Consider the following 14,632-nt stretch of genomic DNA (forward strand, 5'->3'; position numbering starts at 1 on the left):
GGGAGTATCCTCTTATAGCTGGGTAATTCTCGGCCTATTTTTGGAGTACTTCGTGAGTTCTACATGAAATTCTGATTTCTAAAAGCTGTTTTGTGTTTGTATTGGGCTGTTATTGCCTGATTTACAAACAGTTACACTGCAGACATGAATGGTTGTGTAGATTTATACCATAAATTTTCCATTACTGCATCCTCTACCAATAATGGACTTATTAAAGCTTTATGCATAGTTCCAACTACAGTTTATCTAAACCTTGCATCTTCAGTACTATCACTTCAATGTGTTTTTTTTGCCTCTCATTAGAAAGTCCAGGAATCTGTCTTTTTATGACTTTATCTATGTGTTCTGTGATATGTATATTGATCTTTGTAACTGGACATTAAAGTCCCTCTGATCCTCTGCTCCACGTACAATTTGGTGTATCGGACACACACACACACACACAATATCTCTGTTTAAAATGCCATATCTCTTTTCTGTTTCAGGGGGTATTTTTGAGTCAGTGGAACAAGCTCCGTCTGGAGCAGAGGAACTAGCCTTTAAGTTTGCATTAAATACAATCAACAGAAATAGAACGCTGCTGCCAAACACAACATTAACGTATGATATCCAAAGGATAAATATTTACGACAGTTTTGAAGCATCCAGAAAAGGTAAAGTACTCTGTACAATCTTTGCATTAGATCTAAGTACAGAGGAACCTCGGTTATCTGGTATTCAATTATCTGAATTTTGGATAATCCAGTAAGATCGCAAGGTCCCGATGTTCGGCTAAACTATGTTACCCAGCATTCAATTATCTGGAATTCGATTAACTGAATGAAATACTCCCCACCCGTGTCCTTCGAATAATCAAGGTTCCTCTGTATATTCTTTTACTCACCCGAGAAAACTGGTCGAGTTAGCAAATTTATAGTCAGAATATATATAAAATGATAATTAGTCTCTTCAGCAAATAGTAATTTTAAATGTAAATGTTACTATAACATGCAAATTATTGCTTTGTTGTGTGATAAAGTTTCTTTCTCTCCCCCAAATCATTCCTGCTAGCACATCGGCTTTCTCTCCTCTCATTATTGACAGAATTATATATCTCCTCTTCAGCCTGTGATCAACTGTCCCTTGGGGTGGCAGCCATCTTTGGGCCTTCTCATAGTTCTTCAGCTAACGCAGTGCAATCCATTTGCAATGCTCTCGGGGTTCCCCACATACAGACCCGGTGGAAGCATCAAGTGTCAGACAACAGGGATTCTTTCTACGTCAACCTGTACCCAGACTTCTCATCCCTCAGTCAAGCCATTCTGGATCTGGTACATTTCTTCAAATGGAAAACCGTCACCGTGGTGTATGATGACAGCACAGGTATGTGTGCACACTGTAGAAACAAAGATAAGCATTCTCTTACGGTGTTGACTATCTTATTGATCTATCTTTGGTAATCTTCAGAAAAAACATATGAAGGCCTGCGCTGTTTAAAGTAATTGAACATGTCAAATTGATAACATGGTATTTAGAGGCACTGAAGGTTATGTTCAGCTTTTTCTCCTGACTAGCATGTGTTGCTCAGGCCTCAGTGCTGGAGGGGAGTGTGCTGGGAAAGCAGGTTTATAGAGTCATAGTGTCAGCAAGGAAACAGACCCTTCAATCCAACTCGTCCATGCCAAACGAGTTTCCCAAACTAAATTAGTCCCCTTGACTGAACTTGGCCCATATCCCATTAAACCTTGTTCCTCACCAAATGTCTTTTAAATGTTGTGACTATACCTGCATCTATCATTTCCTCTGGTTGTTCTTTGATAGACCTGGTGTTCTCAGTCAGGTTTCTGTAGTTCCATACCCTCTTACTCATCTTCAACAGAACAGCCACAGTTTTTGCAAACTGAGTGTTGCTTTCAACATCAGAGACAGGTTGCTGGTGGTGTCCAGCCTAAATTTGAGAACTCAACTTCCAGCGTCACATTGTTCATGCTGATGTGTTCATGGAAATAATGGGATAGCCAAGTCAAAAGCGTGGTGCTGGAAAAGCACAGCCGGTCAGGCAGCATCCAAGGAATAGGAGAGTCACCGTTTCAAGCATAAGCTCTTCATGAAGAATGAAGAGCTGATGAAGAGTTTACGATCAAAACATTGACTCTCCTGCTCCTCGGATGCTGCCTGACCAGCTGTGCTTTTTCAGCATCACATGCTTTGACTCTGATCTCCAGCATCTGCTGTCCTCACTTTCACATAGTGGGGTATCCACCCCATTGTCATTGGAAAGGTTGGGGTTCTCCTTGGAGGACAGGAGTTTGATAGAGGTGTGCAAGAGTATAACAGGCTTAGATAAGGTAGACAAAGAAAAACTCTTCCCATTACTAGTGGGACAAGTATCAGATGACACTGATTTAGAGTCTCCAGGGATAAACTGCTCCCACTCATGAAAGGACTGAGAGTGAGAATTTCAAATAGTTGGCAAAAGAAATATAAGCATTTTGACCAAAACATGGCAAATTGCTGAGATTTGAAATGCACTGCCTGCAAGAGTGAAGGAAACAATTTCATTTAAGGCATGTGCAAGATTATGAGGAGAAGGCAGCAGAATGTTATTGAGTTAATTGCTGATTTGGAGAGCTGGTGGGTACAGGATGGACTAAAAGGCCTCCTTTCAGTGGATTTTTATTATGCAAATTACTGTGTACAGGTTCGGCTTAAAGTGTTGTGCTTGGCTCCAAGAGAAGAACCAGATTATGTTGTTATGGTTGTCTTTCACATATAATTTCATTTTCTGGTATGATCTGGTTTTCAAATAACAATGTAAGTGCAATGTATGTCTTTTTTTTTCACTGTATGTTTCTGAAGATCTATGACCTTCATTGTCAGGCGGAGCCAGGATAAGATGAGAATTGTCCTGAATCCACCTACAATGAATGGCAATATAAATGGAGCATTAAATTTACTGTCAAGAATGGAAAATGTTTAGACAGAAAGAAAGATTCAGCAGGCTGAGACAATGACAGAGCCAGAACAGTCCACAGGGATCTTACTAATAGACTATCTTGCACTATTTGTTCCAGGCATTAAGCATGCATATTTTTATAGAACAGCAAAGCCCCTATCTACGTAGAAAGGATTGTGCTATGGGAACTCAGTAAAGTCTAGCTTTGTACCAGTATCTCAGGAAAATATATTAAGAACTCATTACTATAACCAGCAAAGTGATTCCTTGTTCAGTGTTTCTCGATTGAATTTGAAGCCTTTTTGCTGATATCAGTTCAGCTTCAACCAGAACCGAAAAACAGTGTATAATTAAAATGGGGAATGATGATACGTTATATTGAAAAAGATATTTACAGTATAAATATATCATGTATTTTTACAAACTTATAAAGAACATAGGAGTATGAGCAGAACATCTTGTGTCATTCAGCTGTTCAATTTGATCATAGTTGATCTGCATCTTAACTCCATTTATTTCTAACATTCACCATTTATCTTTACATATCTATTTCATGATGTGCTGATCTAATAGACATGTAGTTATAGAAGGAAATATTGATATCAATATGTACAGTATAATAAAAAGACTTCTTTAATGAGGGCAATTGGTGAAGATTAGATGTAATAAAAGAGCTATTTTCCCTAGGAGACTGAAACATTCTGATGACCATCTGAAGGACGCTTATTGTTTCTCAAATCATAACAATCAAGGATTCTTCTTACTATTGGAAGACATGTTGATTAAATTGCAATATTTAAATGTAACATTTTTTTTCAGTTTGTAAATATGATTTATATGCAAGGATGACACACCAGGATGCTAATATCCTGCGACTGAGCAAAAATTGTACAATTATTGAAGCTGTTCAATTATTTGGCGTTAGTGTGGAAAAATTAGTGTGGAAACCATCGAACAAAACTTCATTACTACAAATGAGAAGGAAAAGGCCTTTACTTAAAGTTTACCTCCATGGCCCCAAATTGAATTTTGCATCTCAAGCTTTCCTTCCCAGAAATAGTCGTGACCTAATTCTTATATATCCTTATTTAATTAAAGAGTACTTTATCTGTCTTGCAATGTGGGTTGTGGTGATAGCTGCAGTGACTCAAAGGGATAGAGAGGAACAAAAGCACTTGAGGAATTTGCAATGTCCGGATGAATTTTTAAGTATGACAATTAAAGAATGGTTGTGCATTTTGAAAGCTGACAGAATTGTGCACCGCACCCAGACTGAAGAGACATTTTGACTTGTGTATTTAAAATAACTGAGAGAATTTTGATTTGTGCATTATATGTTTCTTAATGTTGGTGAAAGAATTTTAGAGATAGATACAGTAGTTTCATCTATTCAATGTCAAGTGGTTAACAAGATAGTGACTAGGACTTCGTCTCCTGCAGTAGTGAAACAGCAACGATTGCAACATCTGCCAGAATTAATTACTTTTCAGTTGCCAGGAACTGCCTACTGAGGAGTAAGGTTGGCATCTTCCCCTTTTGCAAAGCAGCAGGGAGATAGTTGTGAGGGATGGGGTACAGAGGATGCAGGTATTGGGTGGATTGGCATTGGGGAAATACCTGCTATCTTTCCATCACCAGAGGAATTATGTTCTAGCCAGGAAGAACTAACCTTTTCCATGCTGCTGCCAAGTGAGATGATTAAACGGTCAATTAACCACTTATTCTGCCTGGCCTGCAAATATTTCAACTCCAGGTAAGGCGAGACAGGCATGTCCTAGCCGCAAGGTAGCCAAGAGGTAGGACTGTCAGTGTTGGAGGTGGGTTGACAGTAGGGGGATCTGCACTAGTTTGTGAAAGGCTGCAGAACAGGACACATTTAGATCTCAATCTCGCCACAACTTCCAATCACAGGACCCACCACTGTGCCTCCCACACCCCTCTCCCTGCCCCACCCAAAAACACTGAAATTTCTTTGCGGTGATCATTTATCTGGGAGTCTGGGAGCTGTTGAACCAGCAGCAAGTGCTGGTTAGTAACAGAGCTTGCAGCCTCTAAGCTCCAGGTGAGTGGGACTTGATGCTCTGGGCTGTAAAACACCAGTGAAGTGCCTTGGGATATTTTGATATGTTAATGGTGCTATCTGAATGCAATTTATCCCTGCACATGGTTATTTGACAAGGATAGGTGCCATGCTTAATCCTGCTTTTGATATCCATGTGCATTCCAATCAGCAATTAGTGCATGGCAATCAGGAGTGCATGGCACCTTTGATAATATTTTCTCTGCTGCTGTACTCTGCAGATATGGATGCCCACTGCAACGTTTTGCTGAGTTAGAATCAAATCAGGGGCCTTCTAAATATGTGTAGTGTTGCTACTCTTCAAATAAGCTGGCTGAGACCCTGAGGGGGAGTAGATAACCAGAGGCAATAGCTGCATGAACCAAATTATGGTGCTTTGCTCAAGCAACATCTTAGACAGACAGAAGGTATCATCTCTACTTTCCCCTCTACACCAATTCCACCCCCATCCCGTTCCCCAAACAATTGTTAACTTCAAACATGGTTTTTTCACACTATGTCAATCAATACAATGAATGCAACAGTAGCCGAGTTAACTGATGCACCCAGAGACAGTTGTCAAATAAAATCCCTTACAGGAATTCCCTCAGGCAATATCTGATCAGTCTTTATAGGAGAAAAGCCTGAGGATACAACTTCTCTGTAAACCAACATACCTCATCCAGTCTTTATTAAATAATTCAATGAAGTTCCATTGTCTTTATAATTGTAGTCTAAAGGTTGCTGGCATGCACTGGCAGAGTTTAATAGTTTAATGGTTCACTTGTATGCTGACACTTCGGAACTGAAGTAGTTTTTATTTTCTATAATTTACCATTTAAGTGATTCCAGCACTTAAAGCAATTTGGTTCTGTGTGATTTAAAGAGCGGCATTGATACTTTTCAATATAGTTTCTAAAATCTCATTTTTACTGAGAAACTAGTGTGAAAGGCCAGGGCATTGCATGACTGAGGATCAATAACTAATGTACTATGCTGCCGGCAGAATGCTGAAACATTAATAGAAAGCTGCTGAAGGATTGAGTGATGCACTGGGTCAAAACTCTGTGCTATCATCTCTGAGGCCCAGGCTTGAATCAATACCAGATTCCATGGTCTACAACCTCAATTCAGCCTCCACTGTATGTGATTCCACAGAACTAGGTTTGGCATAAATTAATAGCCAAGCACTCAACTTAACTTTCTTAAACCATTCGGATTATTGATATAGTCATTAATAAATTGTCCGAATGATTCTACTGAGAATCCCTGAATTTAGTGTTAAGATGCCTTTTTGGACTTCACTGTACTAACTGGGATATGTCTAACATAGATGAAAATGACTGAAGTGTTCTTTTTTCTCATACTCATTCCACAACTCAAATGGCATGACAATTCAGCAAAGCTGAAAAATTGAAAGAAAAACACATTAGGGTTCCACTTGAGTGGAATTTTAAATTTATTAGGTGCGCTGTGGAATGAATTAAATGTGTTTCATATGCATCATTCATTGCTACTGTAGTCGTCATTAAATGTTAATGTATTTCAGTGGACATGTCAGTCAGTCGAAGGTGATGCAGTTCAGTAACTGGCCTTTGACATGTGCAGGATATGTAAGTATGCATTGGCATAAGGGTGGGTTAATTGCTGCATTGGCATACATGTCACACACAGGCACAGAGGGATGCATTAGTTATCCTTAAAATAAAATTCATCTGCTTATTGTATTTTTGTGTAATGTGCAACGAAGTGAGTAAATGCCAATTAATTTTCTTACTCTGTGACAGGATAAATTTCCCCCACAAGGTCAGACATCTTATGTTGTATTTGCATTTCTTTTCATTTCCTCAAGGTCTGATTCGGTTACAAGAGCTTATTAAAGCTCCATCTCGGTACAGCATCCGCTTAAAAATTCGGCAGCTTCCAGCAGACACAAAGGATTCCAAACCTTTGCTGAAAGAAATGAAAAGGAACAAGGAATTCCACATAATATTTGACTGTGGTCATGAGATGGCAGCAGGCATCTTGAAGCAGGTGACTATGTCCAAGGATGTGACAAAATTGTGTGTTCTAATAAAATGTCGTGATGCTGGCAGCCTCTATTTGGATTGCATTATGATATTAAAAATGCAACCGAAACAGTTTTAAGAAAACTATTCCACATGTTCTACATCAACTTTTCAAGATTTGTGGTGTTGTGATAAGTTATAGGAAGGATAGCAAGTCTTTTGTTTTAAAAAAGCACGCTGTCACAAATGAGTGCAAGTTTGAGCAAGCTTAAAATTTGCTAAAATTGTTAAAGACATATGCACACTCTTACCCATTATTTTCCTATTAGTAAGACTTAGAAACTTGCTCTATACAATAAATATCATAATTCCAAGGTGAATTTTTACCATTGCCACAGACTCAAGAACCATGTTGAAAATGTTGACAGTGCACATCTGAGATATTTAGAAAATTTGCATTAAATAAAACTGACCTTTTGTTTTGATGGATTTCATGAGGCCTGAGTTTTGTATGGATTGATTTGTAATGTACTTAGCCTAAAGTGGGCTAAATAAAATTTCAGTGCAAGCATATTAATGTTACTCCTGCTTTGCTCCCACTCTCCTGCCTGTGCACATGGGCCCTGCTCCCCCACTTTTTGCTGAGATCTTTTCCTTGAATATTGCCAGTAGGAGAACTACATAAGGAGAAAGACCCTTTGAAAGCATCTGGGTCATTCATTAGAGAATATTGGTGGTTGGGAGGGGGGCACTCTTCTGTTGGAGTTACCATTATATATTTCTTTCTATTTTTGCTGAAGCTGAGCAGTGTATGAACTAACAGCCTGTCAACCCGAAAATGCCAAAACAAATTTCAGTCTTCTTTTGATGAAAGAACAGAATTCCCTAGAGCTGTGATCATTTTAATAGTTTCAGTAATACATCAGTTGGTGGCCAATGAAAACAAATGACCTGGATGTTGCCAAGCTCTCCGAGTGTTGGAGTTGCATTCATTCGAGTAACTGCGGATTTCCTTTACGGTCCTGACAATTGTCATGCAGATGCTGGGCAGACTTTAAAGAACCAGAAATTCAGATAGTCATCTCAGAATTCCCAGTCTCTGATGTGCTATTTTAGCTTCAGTATTTATGTGGATAATCCAATTTCTAAATTGTTATGGTGGAGGTTTCAGCGATGGTAATGCTGTTGAACTTCACGGGGAAATGGCGTAATACATTGTTAATGAAGGTTGTTAATGCCTACACTTGAGACATGAATGTTATTTGCCAATTATCAGCCCAATATGGAGTTTTGGCTTGTGGCTGAATACAATTCTGCTAAAGCTGATGGTCTATAATATCTCTTGGATGTCCAGCTTTGAGCTGTTAGATCCATTTGAAAGCTATCCCTTTTAGCATAGAGGTAATGCCACACAACATGATGAAGAGTAACCTTGGTGTAATGACAAGACTTTGTTTCGATAAAGTAGGATACTCCTCCCAAGATTTTCATAGTCTGAGGCCTTTGCTACGACTAGATTATTGAAGGTGGGGTCAAGTTTCATCATTTCAGTAATAGAGTTATAGTCATAGAGTCATACTGACATAAAGCACAGAAACAGACTCTTCAGTCCAACTAGTCCATGCTGAACGTAATTCCAAACTAAATTAGTCCCAACTGTCTGCTCCTGCCCCATATCCCTCCAAACATTTCCTATTCATGTATCCACCAGATTTCTTTTAAATGTTGCAATTATACTCACATCCTCCATTTCCTCAGGAAGTTGATTCCATACATGAACCACCCTCTGTATAAAGAAATTGCCTCATGTTTTTGTTAAATCTCTCTCCTCTCAACTTAAAAGTGTGTCCCTGAGTCTTGAAATTCCCCATCTTAGGGAAACAACAATTACCATCAATTCTATCTATACCTCTCATGATTTTAAGTTAACGATTTTATTAGTTTGGGAGGTGTGACATGCGAGGTGTGACTTTTACATAAATGTACACATACCGCATCCTCTACAACTCTGCCATACATCTCAAAACTTTATGTGACAAAATGGATGGAATCTAAAGAAATGATATGGGTTCAGATGACCTGTTAGGGTACCGGTTTGGTCATTTCTAAGTGAAGGTCTCACTGGAATAGTGAGTGTTGAGCCTTTCCCAAGATTCAGGATCCCGAGGGTGAAATCCTACCTCCGGAGAGTTGCGACTATGTATTGCTGCTAACATCAACAGAGTGATGGTTTGCTGCTTCGAATATACCCAAACAGTGCCTACCTGACCACAAGTAAGGAAGGGTGGAATGAGAATCATGGAGAAGGAGTTTACTATGGTCAAGGAGGGATACTAGAGGCATGGGCAGGGAGGTAGCTTTATGATGTCTCCCATCCCCGCTCACTTGATGCTGAGATCCCTCAAGGGGAGCCTTGTGGAATCAAGGAAAATCTATTCCCCTTGTGTGCAATCCCTGAGCTGGCAGGAAATTCCAGTGGGTTCTGGGATATTTGGTGCAAATTGGCTGAATCATGACCCTAATAAGAAAATGCAGTAAGCCTGGGCTCATCCCATCTCTGAGAGATTACCACGTGGCCTGTCATATGATTACTGGCAGGAGACTGGGACTACTTGGTATAAAGATAATAGGACAAATGTCCTTGTTCTGTTCTCTCTGACTGGCCAGAGACACCATGTTTTCTTCCATGATGGGCTCAATAAGGTCCACATAATGTTTCATCTGGAAGCAACACAATTTGCAAAAAGAGAGACCACAAGGGACCAGAGCAATTTGGTTATCAGCACAAGATTCAGCCTCATCAGCTGCTTTGTTTCACCACTTTGTCACTGGGTGCTCAAACATTGCTTACAGGGTTTTGTATTTGAAATTGCACAGGACTTCTGTCATGTGAGAAAGACTGAAGAGATGCAATGGCTGTTCTCCTTAGCACAGAGATGGTAAGGTGATGGGTATTCAACAGCATATAAGTGAGTGAGGGTGGGGGGGCAGAATCAGACATTATTTGGCTATCTGTGAGGGAGGGGTCAGGGCATGAGCAGAGTCATTCAGTTGTGCATGAGCTTTGGATTGGTGAGCGGGAGTGGAAGTATTGGTTGAGAGTCTATGGGGAGTTCTTGAAGGTAGCATGTCTTTGAGCTTTTTATTGGGGGAGTAGAGACAGACAGATATGGAGGGGCTGGGCACATGCCAAGGGGAGGTGGTGTTTGAGACAGATGTTGTTTGGGGTGGAGTTTGCTTTTGGTAAGTGTGAATGATTGATTAGTGTTATAGTTCGTCAGGAGATAGATTAGGTGGAGAGAAACTGTTTTGACTTGTGAATGGATTAAGAAACAAAGGGTACAGTTTTAAGGAGTTTTGCAAAAGAAGCAGATATGAGGTGAGTAGTTGAGATATGGAATGAACTATGTAGAAGTGAGTTGTGTGTGCAGCTTCAATTGAGGCAATAAACAGGGCATTGATTACTTTAATCTGCAGAGTTATGGGGAAAAGGCAAGAGATTAGGTCTCATTTAAAACACTCAGAGAACTGGTAATGACATGGTGGGCCAAATAGCCTCTTTCCATACCATACCAATTCTGTGATAAAGTCTCCCAAATGCACAAAAAATGGTTGATGTTTGAAAACGGAGTGAAATGTTGGTTTTGAACCCTCCTTGACAATGGGTAAATATTTGAAATGTTTAGTGATCATTTCCTATGAAATGCTGTGCAGTCCAGTAGATTTTTTTGTGTGCTGCACATTCCCAATACTACTGCTTTTTGTTTTCAGCTCCGTTGATTTGATTACAAGGAGCTAATCACCTCTGCACTCAGAGAATCGTGAAAGCATACAGGACAGAAGAGGCCCTTCAGCCCATCAAGCCTGTACTGCCACAATAGTTCCACTTTCCCACAATAGACCCATAGCGTTGAATGTTATGACAACTTCAAGTGCTCATCAAAGTATTTTTTAATGGTTGTGAGGTTTCCTGCCTCAACCAGCCTCCAGGCAGTGCATTCCAGACCCCCACCACCATGTTAGGGGTAGGTTCTTTACTCAGCGAGTCGTGAGTTCATGGAATGCCCTGCCAGTAGCAGTGGTGGACTCTCCCTCATTATGGGCATTTAAGCGGGCATTGGATAGGCATATGGAGGATAGTGGGCTAGTGTAGGTTAGGTGGGCTTGGATCGGCGCAACATCGAGGGCCGAAGGGCCTGTACTGCGCTGTATTCTTCTATGTTCTATGTACCACTTGGTGACAAGTCCTTTTTCTCAAATTCCCTCTCAATCTCCTGCCTTTCACTTTAAAATTATGCCTCCTTGTTATTGACCCTTTCATTTGAGGGGAACAGGTGCTATATCATTCAGCATCGCTGAGTGGAGCGTGCAAACCAGTTGATCCCTGACATACTTGAGCATAATGCAAGTATTATTGTATTATACTTGGTGTGTCCAATCAGAATCAGTGTCAACAGAGGTTCAATCATTCCTTTGGCAGACTTCAGTGACAGTGTTCTTTCAATGTGAGGGGAAACAACCCAACAGATATGTAGATGCTTCCAGTCCAGAAAGGAGCTATTGAACATGTTTTTTTTTTATCTCTGATAAACATCTCATGTGTAATACACCCTCTTAATCACATCATGGAACATTTTAAATTCAAATGATAACAGCAGAAGCAAGTGCCTTCTCTCAAAACACTTAGAGTGCACTGGTTCATGGAAGATTTTACATTTCTGATTGTGCAAACAAAATCACCGCTAAGACTTGAAGGCTAATGTTACCTTCGCTTCCCTCATACTCTCAATTGTTGTATTCCTAAACTATCCATAACTTACTTGAATAACTTTGATGCAAAATTTGACCCTTGATTAGATTGTATCTCTATGGGTATTCCTTATCTGGTAAAAATATTTGAGTAATCTTCTATAATCCTTTTAGCCATGATACTGCATAATGGAATAGCCTCTGGAAATATAGTAGACACATCCATTATAGTCAACAAATACTAATTCCTGATTTGTGTTTCAGTTTAGGGGTCTTGTATAAGGTTCCTCAGAAATGGAAATGGGTATTAAAGGTACTGGTTTTATCAATGCCTGAAGTCTTCCAATTACCTGACACATATGACATATCTGACAAAATTCAACCACATCCTTATGCAGTCTAAGCCAATAAAAATGTTTTTGTATTTTGGCTTGAGGTTTCCTCAGTCCCAAATGACCTCTTACTGGTAATTCATGCTATCCACAACACCTCCTTTCAATACCCTCCAGCACAAAAAAAAAATTTGGAAGTAAGTGGATATTTCTTAATTCTATCAGGGTCAGAAATAATGTTTTGGAATTGCTGGGCCATGATTTGTAACTTCACTGGGGATTCTGATAATTACACTCACTCTTTAATGAAACATCTGAGAACTAAATGCAAATCATACTTCACTGCTTTTAGCATCTGATTGACCAACCTGCTGGTATTTTTAACTTGATGCATTATAATTTTATTCAAATCATAAACTTTAATCTCCTGTGCATTGTACTCTAAATTTCTCTTAATTATGGAGGTGATTGCTGCAGCTTGACCTGCCCATTCATTTTTTTTTTCCTCAGGCTTTGTCGATGGGAATGATGACTGAATATTATCATTACATTTTCACCACCCTGGTAAGTATTAAGTATATTCTTTTGCTATTTTCTGATAGGCGAGGATGTTGTTTTCTAATAACTGTTTGTACCTTATTCCCTTTCAATTCCCTAAATTATTGTATTGAGTAAATGCCAGTCTGGAACATGGATTAAACTGTGACGTCCTTTTACACTGTAAGTGAAGTTAAAGATTATGAGTACATAACCCATTCTTTCTCAGTAGATCAAAACTGTGAAGGTCCTTATTTGCCTCTATTTTACCTTTCTCTTGGGATCTCCTGGCTTTTAAACCCCAAGTTTTGTGTCACCTATCCACTTCACCCCACCTTCTGCTCTATTCTCTTGAACCTTGTTGATGTCGAGCTTTAGGTATTGGTTGTTGTGGTTTCTAGCAGTAGTACAGCTTCATCCATAGAATGCAACTGAGGGTTTATTTTTCCCTCAAGTATGACATTTACATTGTAGAAGATGTATGCCTCTCATGCTGGAAACAGATTTAACACTGAATTAGTTGTAACTCTGTATAGCAGATTGTAATTGTACACACACATGATTGTGCAGCTTTCACTCATTTTACTTTGAGACATGTGTGCAGGGATGCTATAGTCAGCATATCATGTTGAATGATATCCCATCCTACACAGTGGTTTTGAAGATATTTAATTCAGAATTTCCAACAGCCTGCCTTGACATCAGAAAATTTCTTTCAGGACATCTTTGCCCTGGACTTGGAGCCTTATCGCTACAGTGGAGTGAACATGACAGGGTTCCAGATTCTCAACACTGAGAACAGCCAAGTTGCCTCCATAATTGAGAAGTGGTCAATGGAAAGATTACAAGCACCTCCCAAACCAGGCTCGGGTTTACTGGATGGATTTATGACGGTATGAAGAAAGATTGTAAAAGCTCCTGCAGGCAATCACATTACAAAATGTCAGAGTTTCATTCAAGTAGAAAAATGATGTCACAGCTGCAATATGAAACTATATTCACAGTCCTCTCACAAATGTCAAGGGACCAAAGAGGAAAATACTACTTTCTTTTCGGCAGGCTCTTACTATGTAAACTGATTCTATCGGCTGGATTTCATTGAAGCCTGAAGTTATAGCATTTCGAAAGCTGATTAGGTTTCTTTTATCGTTCACAAGTAATTTGACAGTTTTATCTTTTGTAGGAACATAAGTTAAGTGTGAGAAAAGGTCAGTCATCTAGTAAAGGTCTTTTAATATATTAGCTTTGTGATAATAACATCCAATTATATTTTGAATATTAAATATTTAAACGTCATCCCCTTAGCTTGGTAGATTATTATAAACAGTTTATCATATTTCAAATACCTCTCTTTAAAATCTGTTTATAATTTATGTTTTACTCTTTTAAATAAGTGTCTCTAGTCCACTGTTTTGTCCACTTTGAAATATATTGGCCAGGATTACATAAGTAATTGAACAAACAGCGTCCATAATTTATCATGCCTGTAGTTGCCCACAGAGTTATACTTGGCTCTTATGCATCAGTTTTACTGTAATTAGAGAACCATTTCAGCATGGCGCTGTCCATAAGGGTTCTTGGAGTTGTGTTATCAAGGCAAGCAACAGAATGTCTATTTAAACAATCAGATCGAGCAATCGTTACTGAGGTGCACAGAGTCCAAGTCAGCAAGTGGAAGATAGAATAGTTTATTTAGTGTAAAATCATAAACTGAAAGTGAAATAAAGAGAAGGAAGAGAGAAAAAAAGAGAAACAAAATGTAAATATTTTAATTAAAAAACAAAATCTCCAAACAATAGTTCAAATCTGGCCAAAGGCCCCTTGCAACGGAACCTTTCAATGACAGAGAGATTGGTTGACAGTAATTATGACTTATTGTTTGGTTAAAAATTCACTTACTCAATAATCAACAAGGTCTGCCATTTTCTGGCTTGTTTTAGTTAGCGTCCAGTTGGTCAATACCACACTTCAGGTCAGGCGTGTGTTTGAATGCTGACCCTCGCAGTGAGGT

The 14,632-nt window shown here is 39.2% G+C and overlaps 1 protein-coding gene across 10 annotated transcripts in view; it reads left to right on the forward strand.

Annotated features, from left to right (window-relative positions):
- The window catches only part of LOC122548404 (glutamate receptor ionotropic, kainate 2), a 451,896-nt gene that overhangs the window by 213,963 nt on the left and 223,301 nt on the right, over positions 1 to 14,632 (forward strand). For 9 of the 10 annotated variants that reach the window (XM_043687010.2, XM_043687014.2, XM_087982615.1 and 6 more), the window contains 5 exons: positions 486 to 653; positions 1,084 to 1,362; positions 6,847 to 7,028; positions 12,595 to 12,648; positions 13,341 to 13,514. In XM_043687010.2, coding sequence (XP_043542945.1) covers positions 486 to 653; positions 1,084 to 1,362; positions 6,847 to 7,028; positions 12,595 to 12,648; positions 13,341 to 13,514 — 857 coding nt within the window. The remainder of the gene's footprint in view (positions 1 to 485; positions 654 to 1,083; positions 1,363 to 6,846; positions 7,029 to 12,594; positions 12,649 to 13,340; positions 13,515 to 14,632) is intronic. The other variant, XM_087982631.1, reaches the window with a different exon arrangement.

This window comes from Chiloscyllium plagiosum, unplaced genomic scaffold (assembly GCF_037043375.1).
Source record: "Chiloscyllium plagiosum isolate Xiang-an unplaced genomic scaffold, Cpla_swu_hap1 HiC_scaffold_3, whole genome shotgun sequence".
Classification (NCBI taxonomy): domain Eukaryota; kingdom Metazoa; phylum Chordata; class Chondrichthyes; order Orectolobiformes; family Hemiscylliidae; genus Chiloscyllium; species Chiloscyllium plagiosum.